General features: G+C 43.2%; 1 protein-coding gene across 1 annotated transcript in view; it reads right to left on the bottom strand.

Annotated features, from left to right (window-relative positions):
- fstl5 (follistatin-like 5) overlaps window positions 1-20,032 on the bottom strand; it is a 107,844-nt gene that overhangs the window by 67,770 nt on the left and 20,042 nt on the right. The window contains exon 4 of the mRNA XM_040174002.2: window positions 6,075-6,323. Within this exon, the coding sequence (XP_040029936.2) occupies window positions 6,075-6,323 (249 nt within the window). The remainder of the gene's footprint in view (window positions 1-6,074; window positions 6,324-20,032) is intronic.

Here is a 20,032-nt window from a genome sequence, read left to right on the forward strand (position 1 = left end):
GTCTAAGTACACACGGCCTGTACAGTGAAACTGCGAATGGCTCATTAATACCTATCTTTGGGAACCTTTGTGTTCATTTTAACCGTGCTTTATAAATAAATTGGATTGGATTGGATTGGATGTTCTGTGTTGCTGTGTGGCATATATGGGCCTGGTTTGTTGTACGATGTAACCGCGTTGCACAGTGGCTACAAAACAATAGTACAGGAACAAAAAAACACTTATAAGTTGTTTGACTTTGTTTGTCAAATACCAAAAATGATATTTTTCTCTTAAATGCAGAAGAAAATGCAGTTCACTCCTCTTTTATCATCCAAGCAAGGTCAGTTAAAGTAGACTGGATAAAAATGACCTGATCCTGAGACTGTGACTTAGATGGAAGGTAAGGGACGTTGCTGGTTTTGAAAGTGTTCCCACTGACAAAGAAATTAACCTTGATTTGCATTAGTTTGTGGGAAATAAGCATTCGATTCCCCAACAAAACGTGACTCATTGGAGAAGCAGATGTGAAGCACAGAGGTCTTATTGTCGAGCTGATAACAAAGAGCTCGATTTTCATCATCGCCTCCTCCCTTAGGCGTCTCTGATTCACTCAGGTGTTCATTGGCACACTGCAGACGGGTCTGTACATGTGCCTTCTCGAGCGCGGGCACCTGCCGAGCGCCGCAGGATTTTAATCCATTGCGGCGTTTTGTGTTAGCAATGTTTTTCTTGGGGACTGTGGTCCCAACAGTCTTGACATCATTAACAAGGTCTTCCGTGTGCTTCTGGCCCGATGTCTCACCTTTCTCATGATCAATGACACCACACGAGGTGAGATCTTGGGTGGTAATTTTGTGCTTCTTTTGTGTTTCTCTCTGTGCTCGTGCAGGTCTACAACCGTATCCCTGCCGTCCTGAGACGGCTCTTTCTTAAAGCGAGAGGACTAATCTACGCTTTGTGGGAGTCTTGTTGGTTGGATTAGGGATCAAATAATAATTTCCTTCAATGAAATGCAAATGAATGTAAGACTTTTATATTACATATTTTGATTTGATTTATATTTTACATTTATACATATTATTTTTGTTATATTCATGTATCACTGTTGGAATAAAGCTACCTTTGCAAGTTCAAATATTTATCTCCTCCACTGTATATAGCTCTAATGTAAGAGCCGATATACTCAGTGTATTCGCACTATTTTTAAGTAGCAACTATAGTGAAGTGTCTGAACACGGCAACGCAGATTTATGTACGCAAATTAGACGGGAAGCAGTAATGGCTTTATTCACTCTTTTTCTGAGATTCTAAAGACAGATTTGGGAAATGACGCCATTCAAAGAAGCTGTGACTCTAGGATACACGAGCTGCCAGCATGCAGGTGGAATTGTTATGACACTACAGAAAGCCGAGCTGTTACAATAGCGTTGTAATTATGAAAGTTAGTTAATACTCATCAATCACATTTTGACAGTACTTGAAAACTCAGCAACCCCTTGATGATTAAAACTATCACTGTGATTAAAAGGATGTACTGTATAATCATGTCGGGTGTGTTAAGTTCGACACTACATCCTGTTAAAGGAAAAGTGCTTAGTTTACATATTTTACATTTTAGCAATTTAGCAGTTGAAATCTCAAAGGCTGCATGACTGGTGATTGAGTGTGTGTTTGCTTCTCTTGAGAGACGTCTTACTGTATTTTGGATTTGTTACCAAATCAAAGTTCTATGCAACTACTTACGGTCTGCAGGTGGTTTTACTTCATCGAGAGACACCGTTTGCTCATCTGACTATTGAATCACATCCCATCTAAAACGTCCGGCCGTGCTTCCCGACACCGTGATGCAATATTAAAGTAAATGATGCAGTGGCACCACACGGTAAGTAGTAAATAAAAAAATCGTGAAGCCTCGGAACAGAAGATTTATTTGGAGCCAAATGTCTGAAGGTTTTCTAAATGTATGATCTTCCAGGTAATTGGATGCGCTGAAAGCGCCGAAACCACTTGCTTTATGTGCCGCAACCTTAGCAGCCCTGATTGTCTCTGCTCGTGGCAATTGCAGAGATTGCTCGCCTACGTGCACACATTTCCCTCCGCAGATTGGACAGGCTTTTGTGCACCAGTTAATTTTCAATCAGATCCGATCCCGGTTAAGTTACCATGCAGTGCGAGGGGGAAAATGGTGGGTCACATGCTCTCCCCAGTGCTAATGAGAAGCTCCAGTCCACACATGGCTGTCATTGTTATCCTGTCCTCCAAAGATGGTATGAAGCAGAGAGAAGATTTGGCTGACAAAGCCTCTTCTTTTCCAACATACAGCCATCCAGCTGGTGCCAGAACCAGCAGTGGTTCAGCTTCTTTGCAGAGGGATGTCAGTCCAAAAGCAATCATCTCTGCCGGTTCCAGGTTTGAGGTGCCCGGGGGACTAATTGTCTGTCTATCACAATAATACAAAGCAGAATCTTTTCAGAGCTTTTGTGATACTCTGGACTTGTGTGATATTTGGTCCCATTGAGACATTTCAATGTAGGAGATAATGGTACAATTTTGTCTAGAATGAACTAATAGCACTTCAAAATGAGAATGTCCTGCAGCCCTATTTCTACTTTCAAAATAGAATGTTGGATGTGTGTGAGATCAGTAGGAATAGCATACCTAAGAAATCCACACATCCACTGCAAACACACCAATCTTGTACTTTGGAATATAACAAACATTTGTTTTCTATGTATTTCCATTGGATGGGGTATAGTGTTTAATCAGCAGTTGTCCTGTGGAGCATTTTAGATATATGGAACACATATGGGTCTAAAATAAGGTGGCCTGCACATCTGTATTTTAAATTCGGTGTGCACTGATTATTTGTCCACGGAATTTGGTGTGAAGGCAGCTGATAAATGATGGAAATACATCCCCTGTTTTATTAGCATCGAACAGCAAGGGGCGTATTAGTGGAACCAGTATATCATCCATTTGCCATTGACAGTTTATTGCACCGTGTACCAAATTTAACAGCCTATGGTTAAAGATTACAACCGGTGTAATATACTGAACAAGGAAAGACTGTATGCGGCTGTAATGACAAGCTTTCCGTGCCGTAAATTCAGCCAATCAACAACTAGGGGATCTGTTTATTAAGATTGTTGCACCTGTTTTTAGGTGCAAATATGATGCATTCCACACCAACTGAAACTCGTGTGCTGTATTTTAAACAAGTTTACTTATTACTCGTTCTACTGTCTGCAGGGAGTGTTTTCTCCTCACTGCATATTCAATTAAAGGAAGGGAGGTTTGGTGCAATTCTCATATGAGCTTTGAACACAGCCTAGACGGGATTTAACAGTGCTATAGGAAGGTGTAATGTTGGAAAGAAATAAACGGCCAACAGATATATGGTCATATCAGGAATCAGGAATCAGGATCAGGAATCAGGACTACAACTACAAAACCTGGTTACTTGAAACAGAAATCGAGCAATAAGGCACTTTCACCTTCAAATGCTAATATTTTCCCCTTGTGCATTAAAATGTTGGACCGAGTGATAGCAAAAATAGCATTTTATGACAAAACAGAACTATGAGGACACTTGTGGTAAGACTCCTCGGCCCCGTCCTCTCTGGACAGTTACTGTCTGCATAAAGTTTCATGGCGGTTGCTCCTTTGTTGCGAACAGAACAACACTTCCTCCCCTGGCTCAGCCGAGTGGTTCGACTGTGATCATCGCTTCTGGACCTCATGGCGCGACCTTCTGCCAGGTTTCAGTGGAACCTTCCACCATCATGATAATAACTAATATTGAACTACGGGATACTCATTTGTATGCTACAATAGCGAGAATGCATCTGAAGTGACACATCTGACATGCCATCGAGGGCAAATTCCGTTCCACTCACTAATAACCCCCGAATCATAATCACATCTAGATTCTGTCGTGAGATCAATCCTGTTTACCCGATCATCTATTTCCTCTGATTTCCACGGTTCCTTTTGTTCCCTTTGAGACAAAGAACAAATCCCCTCAGGCCGTGTAATATTCATGCGATCCCTGGGTTTTCCGGTGTAAAGATTTAAAACGGCAAACAACGTTCGGTAATTTCCGATTAGATTTATTTTTACATTTAAAAGTGTAGAGAAGAAAACAATGCCTTTGGCAGAGATTACTAATGGTGCCCTGTGTCCTCTCTCATCCAACGAGAAATTGATTTTACATCCGTCACCGTGAAAAAGAAAGAAGGTCTGGGCCGAGCGAGATGGGGTGGTGAGATGACGAGGAGAGAAAAAAAAGAGCTTCCTCCGGCTGCTGTTGATCTGATATTGATCGACTGACATCGGTCAAGTATCCCACTCTGCATGCAGATAGATGCCGATCGGTCGATGAAGCGGGTCCGACAGGATGCATGAAACAGTCTGATCGCGGCTGACTCCGGGGCGGTATCACTGATCTGAACCTTTTTCTGTGATTGGGATGAAACAGATGCTCTAGATTGTTATCAGTGGCTCATCCACACGGTTTCACCTCCGGCTGCTGTAAGCGCACGCCACGACCACGGCGCCGCTCTCTCAAGGCGATTTGAATGTGTTTTGCACTTATTTCCCTTTCTCGCTGTGAGCTTTTATTCATCGCTAGATTGAACAATTCAGCGGTGGCAGATTGTCACAGTCCCGGGATGTCGCACCTGAAACCCTCACTGAGGTAGAAACACGAGGAGGTTTCATCAGCAACGCGGTGTGAAGCCAAAGTGGTTCGCAGGTAAGTTGGGTTACTTTTCAAAGTGAGCTGGGAAAACCTGTCGAATCAATCGCTGGTGAATATTATGAATATGCTGTCTGAGAGTAGTTTGCGACAACACCCGTTCTTGCTTTACAAAAGGGAGAGTGGCCCTGTATCCAGAGACTAAAAATAATTGGTGTGTTTATACAATCAATGGTAGGAAGCAGTCAACCTTCTCTGGGGAAATATGAACGCTGCCACCTGCTCCCTCCTGCAAACGGAGCTTTTGAGCTTCACTATCTAGTTTCAGATTGAGTCATCTGATCTGTATACTTTATGTATTTACAAATTGCAATGTATCTACATTTGCAGTAATATATGCATCTACAGAGAATAGAGATAACCACACAATTTACATGCTGAGTTTGTCTCTGTATAAAACTCCCACATGCATTTTCAAAGGATTTATTTTATCTTTTAAAAATAGGATCTCCTCTTACTAAAAACATTGTTACACCAGCTGATATCGAAACATTAACGATGATTAAATGATGATTATCTGATTTGAAAGGATGTGTATAACATGGAACATGTGAACATGTGTATATATATATATAAATGTATACTAGTAGAGCCGGTGGGTGTTCCTGCAAAATCCAGTCAATTATTGCTGCTGTTTGTTGGTGAAGTTATTGTTTTATCTTCATTAGAGTGACATTTTTTCAATACGCTATTTAGATCTAGGGTAAGAACCTTTTAAGTCTACAAGCCAAAATGGACACTTGCAGTATCTTAGTAACCAAGTAGCTGAAAATGGGCTCCGCCTGGTTAACTGCCAAAGAGGCTGATGGAATCAACTGGCCCGGCAGCCAACATTTGATTGATGGCGATTTCCCAGACTGTCCATTGGCCCACAGATGTTTCAGTTATTCCGCTTCGTCTAAGTTGAAGAGAATGAATTTCCCTTTAGGTCGTACATAACCTAGATTCAGACACAGGACGGGTTGTGCATGAGACTAGCACTGCCCAGGGATAAGCGTTTGTGTCCCATGGAGGGGGTTCCTGCAGTAAAACTACATGAGTTTGGGTGCAACTTGTCTTCCTTTACAGTGTGTTGCTTAGTTTTCCTTCATCGCACTAAAAACAACTCACCTTCGAGTGGATAAGTTCTCCAAGCAGAACATTTTTTTTTCAGCCAACAAACAAAATTGTGTGGAATCTAGCTTCAAATATCTATACTGTGGGTGTAACAAATGCCTGTCACAGTACGAGGTCTCGACGGGAACCTGAGATGCATCGCAAAGGGCCCGGTGGCAGACGCGGTACAGCATCCAGCGGGCCACACGTAGCATTAGAGAAAGGTCACATGTGCTCTTACCTTTATAGAAGCACTCCTCGCTGTGCATGATGGTAATCTTCTGCCCTCTGAGGCAGGAGGCTCGGTGGAGCTCACAATGGTTTTGGTACAGCTTCCCGTCTGAACCGCACACGGGTTTGTAGTGCGGCTTGCAGTAATCCAAGCACCTGCACTCCCCTTGACCGGTCTCGTGGTCGGCCACGCAGTGACGCCCCAAGCCACAGTACTTGTGTTCGCATGGACTCGGGTGGCCATTGTGTCCCATGAAACCTGCAGAAAAACACGCAGAAGTTTAAATAATCACAAGCTGTGATCAACGTGTACCAGAACAGATTCTGAGTTTAAGCTCTCGTCACAATCCGGATCTCATTGAGAATCTTTCACTGCCGTCAACCCTCAGGGAAATCCCCATTGATACGGGATTGCATTCTTAATATATTTATATAGTATTTTCAACCCAGACAGACTGTAATGATATCATATAAATGCAAGTACATTTAAATGAAATTACTTAATAAAAAGAGAAATATGTGGGTACGGTAAAACCTCATCATTTCTTAGTTGGAAAAGAGGCTTTGTCATCTTAATTGGTCCAATTGAATCAAATGAGTTAGTGGTGAGGTGAGTGAGCTTAAACTAAAACAGAAGATTCAGTGCTAATAATAATAACACAGTGCTAATTCTGACATCATTTCAACACATTTGCCTTTTGCTGGATCTTTGAAAGTTCATTATGGTTTCATGGAAGATGTTGTGACATTGAAATAATTTATAAATTATATTTGTGGCTTTTTGCCTCAAAACCCCTATTAAACTACCAGCTTGCGATAGACACAAAGGGGATGAGAGAGATTCAAACTCAGGCTCCTGCGGAAAGAAGTCAGCCTGCACAGAGCGCCCTGCTCTATGTTTTATGCAGGCTTTGACACTAAAAAAGAAACGTCTGCACCGTAATGCAGTGCCACACAACAGCTGGGGGGGGTGAGACCTCTGTGTGTGTACACACAGTGTTCATACAGGTATTCATCGGGCTATCGCATAGAGCAGTAGTTCATAATCCTTAGGTCGACAGATGAAACTCTGAGGTAATCTTCACCGAAATGAAAAGCAAAGCAAAAGGAAACAGGAAAATAGGAAAAGCGCCCTTGAGACAGGACTCTTATTCCCTGCAGCGGAGCCCGAACCCGGACCACCGCATGGCGGAGCCGAGAAAAGAGGATTTCTCTCCGTGGGGTCAGTGAAGCGAAAAGCACCAGACCCAAACATCGCAGCTCGTGTGTTTTTCCAGCCGCAGTTATTTGAAGAAATATAACATAATAAAAAATTCATAAAAAACAGTAAATACTGCAGGATCGTGAGCGTGACTTCATATTCAAAACTTTTTATGAAAACAGATTCAATATTGTACAATAAAAGTTTGGTGTTGTTTTCTTTGAGGACGTGAATCTGTTGAGGTTGGACGTTTCAACCTGTATGAACACCAATAAGTTTTGACAAGCCACCGATCAGTCTGTGCAGCAACCCATGAACTACATCCAATTATTGGCTTTCTAATAGCAGCCCGCTCACTCTTAGATTGCCCTTTGCAAAACTCCTCAAGGGATCGGCGGACGGGTACGGTGAGCAGAGAAAGAACTAAAACCCAACATCCCTCAGAGCGGATGCCGCTGAAAGCTGCAACGTTATGAAGAGACGCACCGCCCTTTACAGGAAATGCATGATCCCTTTGACTACTTGTCAGTGTGTAATTCCATTGGATTCCATTGACTATGTGCCCATGGATTTAGTTTCCTTTGAAAACCAAGCCATCTACAAGACTCTATAAGCATTCTTATTTAAAATATCTATCAATATTCAACCTCAATTCAACATGTTAAAGAGAAGGTTGCTTCTAAACATGCTAGCGACGCGAATTGGCCGCACATGACCGAGGTTGCACTGCACCACGTCTCAGAGAGTGTTGAACTCCAAAACTGTGACGGAAGAAGGACAAAATCAGTGAACTGCAGCACATACAGCCTTGCATTACACTCTCTGCGCTCACATCGCACACGCCGTCGCACTGACCCGTGAATATTAGAGAGAGAGCGGCGCTTCACTGCGTCAGTTACAATCTGCGATGCGGTTTGCTTTGAGCAGAACGACGAGATATTTCAACTCGAAGAAAAGGCTGAATTAACACCCAACGCAACCACCGAATACACAAATAGGTTTAACACTGTCAGATAATTGGCCTCTTTCTTAGATGCCTCAAACAATTGGCGTCAGTGTTCATTAAAACACGACAGGAAGCTGCTTTTGCCTTTCCACTATTTATACACAGCCTTCCAGGAACCAGCTGCTGCATACATGTTTTACTAAGTATAAGTTAATGCAATCAAAAGATGTCTGAGAAAATAGTCGATATTAAATCGTAAAATTTCCCTTTGGTTTGTGGTGTTGCGTATCCCAGCTTCAGTGGCTGTACGCCGCGGTTGAAACACTAAGCGCTGTGCCCAACATCCCCCACGCAGCGTCCTGCATCATCATTGAGCCGTCACAGAGGGTTTAGACGAGATACGAGCGCGCACGCTGTGACCTGATTGGAGCACAGTCAATTTGCTAGTTTATTAAATCCCCGCGGTGGCCTGGCATAATGATTATTCAGTGGATTTGTGTCGCACAGCCAGGCATCCTCTGCCGCCAGGAGGGTCAACGAAGGGCGCAGTCATTTGTTATCAGTATGCACATCCAACCGCCTGGTCATCAGCTGACATCAGACACAAACGAGGACTGCCATTCATTTATTGATGACCTATTACTTTTTCAGAGCAGCACGGCAGAAAGACAAGATGCTCAGCGGTGAACGACAACCCCGGAGGTCGTTATGGGGATTTTGAGCTGTAACTGCGCACTTGTAAACACGATTAGGAGGACAAAACATGCAGGAGGGGGATCGGGGGGGGGGGGGGGGGGGATTATTCTCTGCTACTGCTTTGTTCATTTTAGTACAAGACACAGGAACCAAACGCTGTCAAATATCACAGTAGTATCCAGTATGGGTGATATGATGGGGGATGAGGTGGCTGCGTGTGCTTCTAATGCGCACAACTGGGAAGCTCATTTTTACCTATTAAGAAATCATGAACTGTTGTTGAAGTTTAAATGAGTTTTCAACCAGACTGCAGCCCAAGAAATAAGATGACAGAAGCTTTCAGAACTGGGACATTTCATCCAAATAAATGTAATAACTGGGCCGTAAACCTTCAAATGAGGGATTTGAAATCAAAGACTTTGCGATTTAAAGTTTGTAAAGACATGATAATGATCGTGTATTAATGTAAATTAGTGGCTTACTTGACATTAGTCAATATTTATATTTAATTGTTTAATCCAAACAAAGCTCTACAGTATTGTTACTGATAATATAAGTTGCCAATGTTTTAAAGACAAACTGCAGGTAAGTCAGACAATGTTTCCATACAACACGTGACACCCAAGTAATTAGTTACTATTAAATTCCTGCTACTGTTGATCTTCATTACTGGAAATATCTTTCAAAATCCCTCATTGAACACAAAGCATAAAGAACAGCATCAAACGCAAAGAAATTATCGAATTAAATACATTGCAGCCAGAAAATGAGTCCCTTTAGAGTAAAATGTCAACCTTTAGTGAGAGCAGGTAAACCAGGTGTGTCTCCAGTACTTCATTTGAAGGGCATCAACCGTGGAAGCATTCCTAAGGAGATGAACGCTCTCCGAAAGGGCAACAGAAGGTCCGATATAATCACATTTTACCATGATATCAAAACGAAATTGTCCACATGTTTCTATGTTTCTGCAGTCAGTCTCAATAATGATGAATGCACACGGATGAGTTCTCAAAAGTGTTTAGTTACTGATTTGCAGATGACTCGAAAAAATATATCAAAAATATATTTAGTGGACTGTACTTGACTGCGTTGCGCTTTCCTTGTCATCTGACTCATACGGGGACGGCGGGGGTTACATTGCAAGGTGACACCTGCCCATCAGGACTGACTGACAACGGGAGCAATCTGGGGGGTTAAGTGTGTCGCCCGGGGACGCGTCTACATGGGCCAGTGGAGCCGGGGATCAAGAAACCGCCGATCCTCTGATTGAAGGATGACCCGGCTCTTCCGCCGAGCCGCCGTCTTCACCTTTTCTTCATCGCCGTTTCATGTCACACTGCCAAATCGGTCGAGTCAATCTCGATGGAGCTCTGCGCCCGGGCTCAATGAGATTGTCACTGCAGGTGGTTTAAAGCATCGCTGTACCAGCAAAAGACAAAAAGCATTAAAGTGGAAACTTTGTAAAAGTTGAGCGGCCTTCTGACGTTGTGCTCACGCTACATCTAAACGTTCAACACCACTAATAATATATATATATATGTATATATATATATATATATATATATATATATATATATATATATATATATATATGCACATATATGCACCAAAGGTCAGCAGCAAGAACGCACGTGAAGTTTGACCAACAAGTAGCAGCGGACCGTTATTTCCTGGGCAGAATTTTAGGCTTCAGTGTCTCGATCAAGGCCGCTTCAACATGCAGACAGACATCTCTTTTTCCACGAGCTACACTGCGGGCCCTATAGGGCCTTTTTCCTCTTCTCTCTCTAAACTAAGAAGGTTTCGCTTGGTACGCATCGGATGTTTTCCACTACGGCAACTCAAGAGTCTCGAGGGAGACACCCGAGCGTGCAAAACAACACTCTGGAGCTGCAAGCTCACTCGGCACACCCACAGTTAAGCTGGCCCTCAAGGCCCATGAAGGAGTACAAGGGGATGCAACCCGGAATAAACAACTACTGACGCAATGCTGAAATTGTACGTGGCCCATAAGCAATGTCACATTCCTCACAGCAGCAGACACTTCTTTGAAACAGGCGTTGAGCCGGTGGGCCGTGCGCAGAGCTGCAAGTACAGGTAAACACAAGCATCTACAGCAGCAGCGGCGGTTGAGTGTATTTTTAGCCAAGCCGTTGTCACGCGAAAGAAAAAGTTGATCTTTGTAGCCAAACCTGAGATTTTCTGCCACAGCGACGAAAATAAGCTGTGACCATTAGCAGGGTCTCGCGAACAGCCAGATCGTGAATTTCAGATATATTCGTTGACACTGAATATATTGCTAGTGACGCATGGATGGAAGCCGGATTCATTCGCCCTTTGAACACTTGAACGAACAACCAGACATCCCAGCTGTAGAACATTTGGGAGATGAAACTACAGCCAATGTCTTAATTTGAGGTTCCTCGTGCATCGCCTGCTGCCAGCGAGTCGATCTTTGGGCTCCGCTGTCTCTGCTTGTGGCATGTCGGAGCTTGAAAAATGAAGAAATGAAGAAGAACTGCTGTTCCGAATCAATTGTGTTGGTCGATTAAGAATCCTTCAGTGTTTTATTATTCTTTCACACGTTTCTTTTCATGCAAAATTACTCTCATATAAAAGACAAGTCAACCAAGAACGTCTTTGCTCGAGGACAGCGTCCCTGCAGTCAGTGATTTCCATGCAGAGCCCTGAAGCCGCGCTCACGTTTTAAGTCAAAGTTCATTAACACGGAACCAGTCACATATTTTAATTGCAACATATCAACACTGCACATCTGTAGGGCCCCAGCAGAACATCTGCCAAGTGTGCAGTAGATAAAATAATGGATACCCACACACACAGACTATTATATATATTTTAAGATGGTGTCTGATTCACCGTTAAATAGGTGAAAAATATAAATGACATGTTTGTTAGAAATATCTGAAAATGACGCACTTTGTTATGTTCAATAATCTCCTCAATGTGAAAAAACAGCTGCACTTCCAAAGGTTAAAGTTAAGCTTGAAGCCATTTTTCTGACTTTTTTCATTTAATCATTTAAAAAAAAAATGCACAGCTCATGTCTAATGGAAAGTGTCATGGATGCAATAGCAAATGAGCATAACTAGTACTTTCTCAAACTCAGTTGTCAATTTAGAAAGCTTCACTGCTTTGAAATATGGAAATGTATGCAGCCACCTCGACACAACTTCAGTATTCTTGGAAATGATCCTTGCGTGGTTACACGTTGTTGTGCTTTTAAATGTCAGAAAGGCAGCAGGTCGTAGCTTCGTCGTCCTTCAGCACGCGCGTGTCAAAGATCTCGCTCCCCAAAGCGCTGCCGGGAGACCTTTCGTCCATCGCCAACGTGACGGAGGTGCTGTGTGATCACCTGCTCTTCTCCTTCCCCCCCGACATTGCTGCTTATTGCAGAGACCCGTAACACTTCTGCTCCATGGGGACATAAACAGCTGGTGAACATTTTATGAGAAGCTATTTGAGGCATAAGAGCTTTTTCCACCCTTTGGAGCAAAGTAACCCACTACGTCTAAAACATTGATGACTTCCCTTCCGCCTCAATGGGTCCGTTCCGTAGCCCTTCCTCTGAAGTGCACATCACAAGCGAAGTCATCTCTTATATTTAGCAGGTTCACACTCCTCAAGGGAAAGATTTCACTAACCATGTAGTTGCAGGAGTTATCATAGCTCTAGTTTCATACTGTAGCGTGGTTGGATTGCAAATGCAGATCTAACTGTACCAAACAGGGAAAATTCATTTAAAAAAAAATGTAATTAATAAAAGATGACACACATTCCTTTTAAAGCTTTGCCGCCTGCTGATCTGACACCAAATGTTTTCTGGCTTATCAACGGTCCCAAAATATATTAATGCCCAAACCATGACTCTCCTCCCCTGTGCCCATTAAAAGGACCCCACCAATCATTGAGGACATGTTTATAGTTTATTTCTGTACACATTTGAATAAAAAAAAAAATTGCCGCAGATCAGGTCTGCAGACCTGAAGTGGGTTGTTGGGAGAACCTGATTTTTAGATATATTTGATAGTAATAGTTATTAAGCTTTGTGCCAGGAACATAAGATGAAATAAGACTAATAATAGACTATAATGTCACGGGTGCGGGTGGGAGGCAGGACTCAAAATGCAGACTTGCAGGAACAAAAGGACTTTAATTGTCAAAGGTCAAAAATCCAAAAGGCCAAGGTGCAAAAACACACAGGCATGCAACTTACAGATACCCGCAACAAGGGACACGGACATGCATGGCGAAAGACTGACGCGACAAGTGACACAAGAGACACACGGCTTAAATACACAAGGGAGGTGCAGGTGATTGGACACAGGTGGAAACTATTAGACGATCACAGGGGATGACGGGACAAGGCAGGAAGTGAAGTTACCCGGGGACACGAGTGGCAGAAAACTACAAAATACAACAGGAAGTGAACCACACCGTGACACTATAATAAATAAGAAAATATTGCTTGCAAATGGCCTACAACTACATTTTGTTTTGCATCCCTGTGTTGCTAAGGTACAATAAATTCTGAATGCTTGTTAATATGTCCAACACATTTCCATGGTAGTCGGATCTAATTAGTATCCTCTAATGAAGCTGGATGTTTTGCAGCTGTTTGCTGTGAGTGATACTTTCGGACCTATAATACGTGAAGTCATTATTTTTGTGTTAATTAGTTTGCTTATTGGATCCATTGTTTTAACTGCTAATGTAGCTTGAACCGTCTTCCAATGGAAAAATGTCCAACATATTTCACAAATGATTAATTAAACAGACAGATTGCTACGGTGTTTTAGCAGTAAATGGATGATACAAAGCATTGCATACAGGTCATTGACTTGAACAAACTGTCTAGTTCCTACTTCTTAGGACAACAAAATGTCACGCTAATTGAATCCACAATTCGTATTTTTCATTCAGTAATTCTGAACATCCGTTTGATAAACTGGTAGTTTTCTTTTATTACTGTTGAACTCTAGGAGACTGAAATACAATCTAAACGGGAAATGGAAAACTCGACACTCTAATGTGCACCTGCTTTATTTGGGTTGCTTGTTATTTTCTCTCCAGTTTTTCCAATACACTGAAACAAGTAGTATATTCACCACTTAAATGTGCCTCGGCAGATGCTACACACCATTCACATGGATTCAACTTTTTTCAAAAGGCTTCCTGCTGGAGGAGTTGAATAACAAAAAGGGATGAATTACAAAAACGAGACAAAAAGAGATGAGTTACTTCCCGTCTCCCACTGTGTGCTGAGTGTGTGTGTGTGTGTGTGTGTGTGTGCGCGCGAGCTGCAGAGTGGATGTGAGAGCACCTGGCAGCCACTTGGCAACTTTGCGTGCCATTTAATTCCTCCTCCTAATGACTGAACGTGGGCGCGGCTCCTCTCATTCTGTCCACATCAGGATGCAGCGCTGGGAGCGTTCCCACTGACAACCCCATTTTCACATTGAGTCGACTAATTGTAACCACCGTCCGTGCTCCACATCACAGCGAGCTGATTGGCTGGTTGGCAGAACGGCAGAAAAACCAAAAGAGTAGTTGGTGCTTTATTTCTTTTCAAACATCAGCACGTTTGAGCAGAGGTGACTGATTTCTCACAAAAGCGAGGACACTTTAAAGAAGAAATCAATCCGGGGTTAGCGAGGATGATTGAGAGAATGAAGCCATTTGTTTCTCCGTTCAAAGCAGACTTACGGCCGAATATAACGGTGGCTGTGGGTCACTTTGTCTTTTTCCACGGATTAAGTGTCAGTTTAATGTAAAGTAGATTTTCAGCAATGATGTCGTTAAAGTTAAGACTTCAGTACGTAAGACGTATGTGCCAGTGGCGGTGAGCTAATGAAACACACAGAGGAAATCCGGGCAAACGGATGTTTTATTATCACAATGCACGGCTTTAGTGCTAAATTCTGGGCTAAATGGTCTCATCTAGAACATTCAGAACTTGCTTCGGGATCAAAGTGATACTGAAGTGTTTGTGATAAGAGGGTACGAAGGTTTGCAAATGAGCTATGAATAATTTTCAGAATTCTGCGTCTTTCCCTGGAGAAAGCACTTCGTGCAGATGGATCTCCTACAACTCAAACTAAAATATCAAGATCTTTATTTTTCAAAAGACGTTTTATTTTCCAGGTTTCCAAGGCTTTTTTAAAATCTGGCCTTCAGTTTCGTACCGTTAAAACCCAAAAAATAGGACACGGAGTGAATAGCAGAAAGATTAAAGCACAAAATGCTCCTGTCTGACAGAAACAGTGCAGTCAAAGAGATTTTTTTATTATTATTTGCCATGATGAAACACATGAAAGACAATCAAGAAAAAGAAGAAAACAAGAAAAGGCAGTTTTTGTTTTCCCCCGCCAACTGCAACGATGCGCTAAAACCCCGCTGAGATCAAAACCAGGCGAGGCGAGAGACTTCTGTCACTCAAGTCGACTCCTCACATCTCCTGACGTGCGAGCAGTGCCCCCAAAAAGCCAGCGTGCCGGAGACACCAGGGCCTCGGCGGCTCTCAGTCACATGGCCTATTGATGCCTCCTCAATTTACCACAGAAAGCCGCTTCAGATATTAAAGCCTCCGTCGCCGCTGTGAGGCGAGTCAAGTCAAGCTTTAACCAGTTTTGTAAGCCGCAAAACCCGCAAAGTCGCTTTCATTTACCACATAATGTGCAGTGGAAAACCATGAAATATCTCCTGAGAAAAATGCTTGAGTGCATCTCTCACTCAGTTCATTTGAGTTTGGACACTGATGACGTCCATTCAGATAAAAAAGAATACTGTTCCTTCAAATGATTTCGGTGACTTTCAGATGGAAAAAGGCGCTGCCATAGCAAAGCCTCCATTACCCACTGTAAGTATACCACCAGATCACTAAGAATCTCGCTCCGTTTAATCCAATATTTTCAAATAAGAAGTTTTGAAGCCTTCAAAGAGCTGAAATTAAACCGCATTAAAGTATATTAAGTTAAGGCTGTTGAAAGCCCTGGGACAGTCAATGCTCACTGGCATTAAAACACATCTTCAGCAGCCACGCAACTGTGAATTGAAACCAGGATGAAACATCCGCAGCGCAGAGCGTTTTTTTTGCTGCTCTGGTGAGGACGGCGAATATCCCACATTACGGCTGATAACAGGAAATCAGTCCTCCATCATTTTTCGGTGCAGCAGTTTCAAACCACTCAAGTGGATTCGCCCTGCCGATGCTGAAAAGGATTTTTCGACTTCAAACTGGAGAGCAGAGGCAGTCCAACGGCTAACTACGCGTTCGGAATGTGTGTCCAGGGACCAGAGCAGCAAGGGCTATCGTATCTAATTGGCATCTAAAAAAAAAAAAACAGTGGAACAGTTTATTAAAGTCTGTGCCCGGGCAGGAAACATTTGATGGAACTAAAGCGCGGTTCACAGGACGCAGATTCCTGCTGCTTTACATCTAATTAAGAACGGACTTTTACCTGGGACGCCAGGGCCGGGCAGCTAACGAGCAGGCGCCACGGAGAACTCTGCTTCACACGGACTTCTTCACACCATCGAAAAATTAAGCGGATTTCGGCTGCACGCCGAGCTTTAGGTGTTCACATTAAAGCCACAAAAGAACTCGTCGTAGGAGGAAAAAGTGAAACTTTACTAATGATTGCAGCCTCTTTTCTACCGCAGCGCTTTTCCTTCCATCGTGCTTTATGGAAATGACGTTAACATGTAGCTTAAGCGCTAGTTCAGTCAGGAAGACAATCCGTCTGACTCTGGTTGCCTCCCAGGTAATTACTCTATAAGCTGATTGAGGGGCGGGCACATTTTAGTAACCCAATCAGATTCTACACACACGGTTTCCGGGAGCCAATCACGTAGTTGCGGTCAAACTTGTAAAGGTGTCCTCCTCTCTGTTGGCTGTCAGCTGTCATTCCTCCACCCCAGTCACCTCCGGTCAGCATCGGCGTTGTTCCTGGTCCATCAGCGGGTTGCTGCTATTCCTTTAACCACCACCACCAGTGCCTGGACTCCAGGGGGATTAGGCCTAGTGGACCTCAGTGTCCCTGCCTTCTGCCTTCGGTGATAGTACTTCAGGACGGAGTCCAATCGGCAAAGACGTTGCACAATTCATATTTGATGCATGTGTAATAAAGTATTATTCTATTAAATGAGTCTCTCCTGATTGAAATGATTTCACTAGCTGAAGGAGGGGGGGTTGTAACGTTAGCTTGGACAGTTTCATGTGACACTTGATTAATGGAAGTCTCCATTTCTTAAGTGCTCCGCTTATTTTTTGTAGGTGACATTCTCACGTTAGTATTATATAACGTGTCTGAGTTTTTAGGCTGCTATGAAGACAGACAATGCTCGGAATGTGCTAAACGGTACAAATCAAGCGAAAAGTACGGTAAGTGGTGGAGGGAATGGATGGAGGGAATATAACCCTTGGTCGTTTCATCTTAAAGGCTTCGTTCGTCTAGGTGCAGACTGGAAGTGGAAACCTTTCTGCGTACTTGCTCTATTGATCAGCTGACAGGATGGTTTCAATAAAAACGTATTTTCCAGGAAAAGAGTGTTGGAAAAAATGGTGTCTACAACCAAATCTACGGAGATGTTAATCTTGTGGCGGGTGTGTTTATGACATCGCTGTCAGTTCATATTGCGATGACATAATTTAAGAGCAACATACCCGTCATCTACAAAACATAAGCAGACCTGCGCCGTGAGCACCGCCTAATGCTCTCCACCACGAAAGGTGTAGCCTGCTCTCTGTGCACAGGAGGTGACGGAGTTGAACCGTGTGGTATTTAGGCCGGACACAGCTGTCCTCTCGTGGCTTAGTGGGTCAAGGAGGACAGAGACCTCGTGTGGGAGTTCAGAGGGAAAATCCCAGAGGCCTTTTTATTAGTCTTTACTCGGCAGCTCGTCTAAGCCTGTCAATGGTGGTTGCAGATGGCGCAGTGCGGTCCCACAGCCTCTCTTTAAAAAAACCACAGACGATTGATCAAGACTTACCGTACGAAAGCCATTTCAAATTAAATTGTAGCCAAACAGTGAAAAGGCTAGATTAAGCAACAGGGGGGCTTCCAACAGTTCTGTTGGAAAAAGGTGCAGTGCAACGCAGCGTTCAGCACTCTGTGATGAAGTATTAAAAGTGTAACCCGGGCCCAGGGGGTGGTGTGTAATTTTAGAATTAATATACAATTTAGAGCTCCGTGTTTGCAGCCTCTGAATTATTCAAATGCGGCTCGGCTATGGGCTCGGGTCTGGTGGGGGCGAGGCAGCTGTTGCGCATACAAATTGATATATTATGTCATTAAATGAGAGAATAGGAGATGGCATAGATTATGGAAACATAAACGTTGGTGCTAGGCAACTAAACAACATGTTTGCTCTTGTGCAGAGATCAAACCTGTAAAGAAAACTGCCATATTTCTATAGGGAGTTTGATTATTTAAGACTATATTGCAGTGTGTCTGCGAGGAAAATCTTTCTTCAGCAGCCATATTTACATACTGTACATGAATTAGTGCGTACCGGTTACCCAGGGGTCCTTCGCCAGTTAATGCATGTCAGGCCGCTTATCGAAAAGTTCAAAACGCCGGATTCCTCCAGTGTTAAAATAATCTACCTGATCACCAAGAATTAAAGGTTTAATCAAAATACAAACTAAATCCTGAGGAGAGATACCAGTACCGGGGCAAATACTGTGCTCGAGTACTCAAAACTACTCTCGGTGTCTGTAATGATATACTCGGTTTCCACCAGAGTATTCAAGTATTGAAGGTCCAGTATACGAGTATCTCCTCCAGAGAGAAGGCTTGTTGACGAATATGAAGATAACTGTTACAATAAAGCTGCAGTTCATTTATTGCTGAATAAAAAAAACAACCGCTACTAAATTGAACAAAAAGCAAAAAGTCCACGTAAATAAGGGCAACCGCGCATTTCAGTGACATTGAAACATAAACTCAAGATTTATAAATAATTACAGTGTCACATTAGTTGGGTTCCTTCCCAAATATGTGTCCTAACCATGGATTGTCTGAGGTACGGACATGATTAAGTTGTATTTTAGCGCTTAAGGAGCGGCTACAATGTTAGCATAGACCAGTGGTGATCTGACACAGTGAAGCGTGTGGTGAAGCTACGTTGCCATGACTACAGCATTGCATGAGTTACATGAAGAAAACAGAGATGTAACTACTGCGTACTTTCATACCCTGATCGTCCTTATATATCACGCTATTATGGGAGCAGACGCTAAACTCTTCTGGGATGCTTTTGCTGTCGAAAGTCGTGCACACTGATGTTTCAAGCCATCTCAATGTGCGAGCTTACAAAGCCCCATATTGCACAAATTGTCTTGTCTCCTTCTAAGATAACAAAGCACCAACCAAGTAAGGCAAAGTGACGTATTTTTGTCTTTGACGTGGTAGATTGTGTCAACTAATCGCTGCAGCAAGTCTGGAAGCATAAAAAATCCCACTTACAAGGAGGCCAAAACATCGTTGGCGTGATTCCTGAAAAGGCCCCTTTAACTCGATATAAGCAGAACAGAAACAAATGTGTCGTTTGTTGAGATAACAGGGCTTTTACCTTATTGTTAGCGCCCCATAGCGGCGCACGTCATCCCTCATTGCAGTGTGGACATCGCTGACATATTTCACATGTAATGAGAAAGGCAAGTCTATCTCCATCAGGTATTTATTGCTAAATCCGTCTATTTATTTCAGAAAAAAATTGCATTTCACCAGCGGGCCAAGGTCTCGCCGCAGCCTGCATAACAAGCCCGGTTAGTGTGGCGCACGGCTCGTTCTGGGACTCCAATTACCGAGCATCCTGGAAGCCGGCCTTCATTTGTCTGTCTTTGTCTCCTCCGCGCTGACATTCAGTTATAGCCGGTTGGCCGCTGCATTCTGTAATTATTTGCGTGTTTTCACATCCACGCTGCACGTGAGGGTGTAATATCCATCCATCTGAACTGCTCATCTTCTTCAGGGTTGCGGCACATATTAGGTGAATTATTGGGGCGGGGAAACGACTGGCCGGGGTGCCGGTGTGACGCAGGCCAAGGACTATTACACTGTCGGAGGAATGAACACATTCAATTATGTGTGACTCTCTGGCC

Source organism: Gasterosteus aculeatus, chromosome 4 (genome assembly GCF_964276395.1).
Source record: "Gasterosteus aculeatus chromosome 4, fGasAcu3.hap1.1, whole genome shotgun sequence".
Lineage (NCBI taxonomy): Eukaryota > Metazoa > Chordata > Actinopteri > Perciformes > Gasterosteidae > Gasterosteus > Gasterosteus aculeatus.